At 40.9% G+C, this 1,466-nt stretch overlaps 1 protein-coding gene across 1 annotated transcript; it reads right to left on the reverse strand.

Annotated features, from left to right (window-relative positions):
* Positions 1-287: 287 nt before the first annotated feature.
* LOC135608311 (thioredoxin H2-2-like) lies at positions 288-1,151 on the reverse strand. The gene is made up of 3 exons (XM_065101047.1): positions 974-1,151; positions 754-876; positions 288-640 (listed from the first exon to the last, which is right to left on the reverse strand). Exons 1-3 carry the CDS (start codon positions 1,097-1,099, stop codon positions 506-508), a joined length of 384 nt encoding a protein of 127 aa, XP_064957119.1. The 5' UTR covers positions 1,100-1,151; the 3' UTR covers positions 288-505.
* Positions 1,152-1,466: the final 315 nt, after the last annotated feature.

Consider the following 1,466-nt stretch of genomic DNA (forward strand, 5'->3'; position numbering starts at 1 on the left):
CCAATAATTTGATTCAGAATTCAATATTCATAAAATGGGTCTACTGCCCAACAACAGAAGCCTCAAGTCTATTATAAATTGAATAAACTCAATTTATAACACCATAGCAAAACATAAATTTACATCCACCAATGAAGAAAACATTTCACGCAAATGATTTCGACCGGTAGAACGATAAACTGGCATTTACTACTACACCATTTTCCACATCTAAACAAAAACCAAGTTCTGCATCCATCTAATCATCAAAGAAATGAAGCCAACTCCTAATGCCACTATGCAAAACATAAGAGAATGTATCATACCACATTCCACACAACAATGATGATATATTTTAGTCAACAATAACAATAGCAAATTGGAAAGGTCTTTGGCACTTGTGTCCATTTCATCTCAACATGAGATCGCAATATCAAACAAGCAACCACAAGGACTTGGAAAACAGGAAAGCAAATGATGGTGGCGGTAATACAGACAGATACACATGATTACCAGAGAAGCTTCCTTAGGTGTTGATCTGCTCTTGGATCCGCCTCTCGAGTTCGTCCTTCTTTGCGCCGACGATTCTGCCCACCTCCTGCCCGCCCTTCACCAGCACGAACGTCGGCATAGCCTGCACCTTCCACTGCTTCGACACCTCCTATACTTTAAATGTTGTTGTTAGATTTCGCGTCACGACAAACAAAATCCCCAAACCAAGAACAGCATCACCCCAATAATCGAGATGAAAGAAACAGGAGGAAGAAGCATCACCGGGATCTCATCGACGTCGATCTTGACGAACACCGCGTCGGAGTACTGGGCGGCCATCGCCTTGAACGCCGGCTCCACGAAGCGGCACGGCCCGCACCACGACGCCGAGAAGTCGATCACCATCTTCCAACAAATCCAAAAGGGAAAACAATCAAAGGGGAGATCGAGAGGTAAAACGAACCAATCCAATCCGATTAGGGTTTGCGGATCACGGAGATACCAGCTTGTTGGTTTGGGTGTGGGACTCCCAGTTCTGGGTCCATTCGCCGGTGGAGTGGATGGCGATGACGGCGGACACGCCGTCCTCAGCGGCGTAGGCGGCTTGGCTGGAGAAGAAACCACCCATTCCTCTTCTCCCCCTTTCTTCCCCTTCTCTCGGGAGGTCGTCGAAGGATGGCTTTTGTAAGGCTGCTAAAGCCTAATTAAAGTACATTTCTTTTTTATCTTGATTTTTTTCTAACTATGTTTAATTATTTCTAATTGTTTTTTTACTATTAGAAAATCTCATTAATGATCAAATCATACTATTTAATAAAAATAAAATTTATCATATGATTGAAATGTATAAGAGCTCAATAATATCATCGTGAAAATAAAATAATAATAATAATAATAATAATAATATCATCGTAATGTATTTATTATATGGCCTAAGCAAGACGGATTTGATGATATTTATGGATAATTAATCCAAATACTGCTTAATTGATTAT

The sequence above is a fragment of the Musa acuminata genome, chromosome BXJ1-2, assembly GCF_036884655.1.
Source record: "Musa acuminata AAA Group cultivar baxijiao chromosome BXJ1-2, Cavendish_Baxijiao_AAA, whole genome shotgun sequence".
NCBI lineage: Eukaryota > Viridiplantae > Streptophyta > Magnoliopsida > Zingiberales > Musaceae > Musa > Musa acuminata.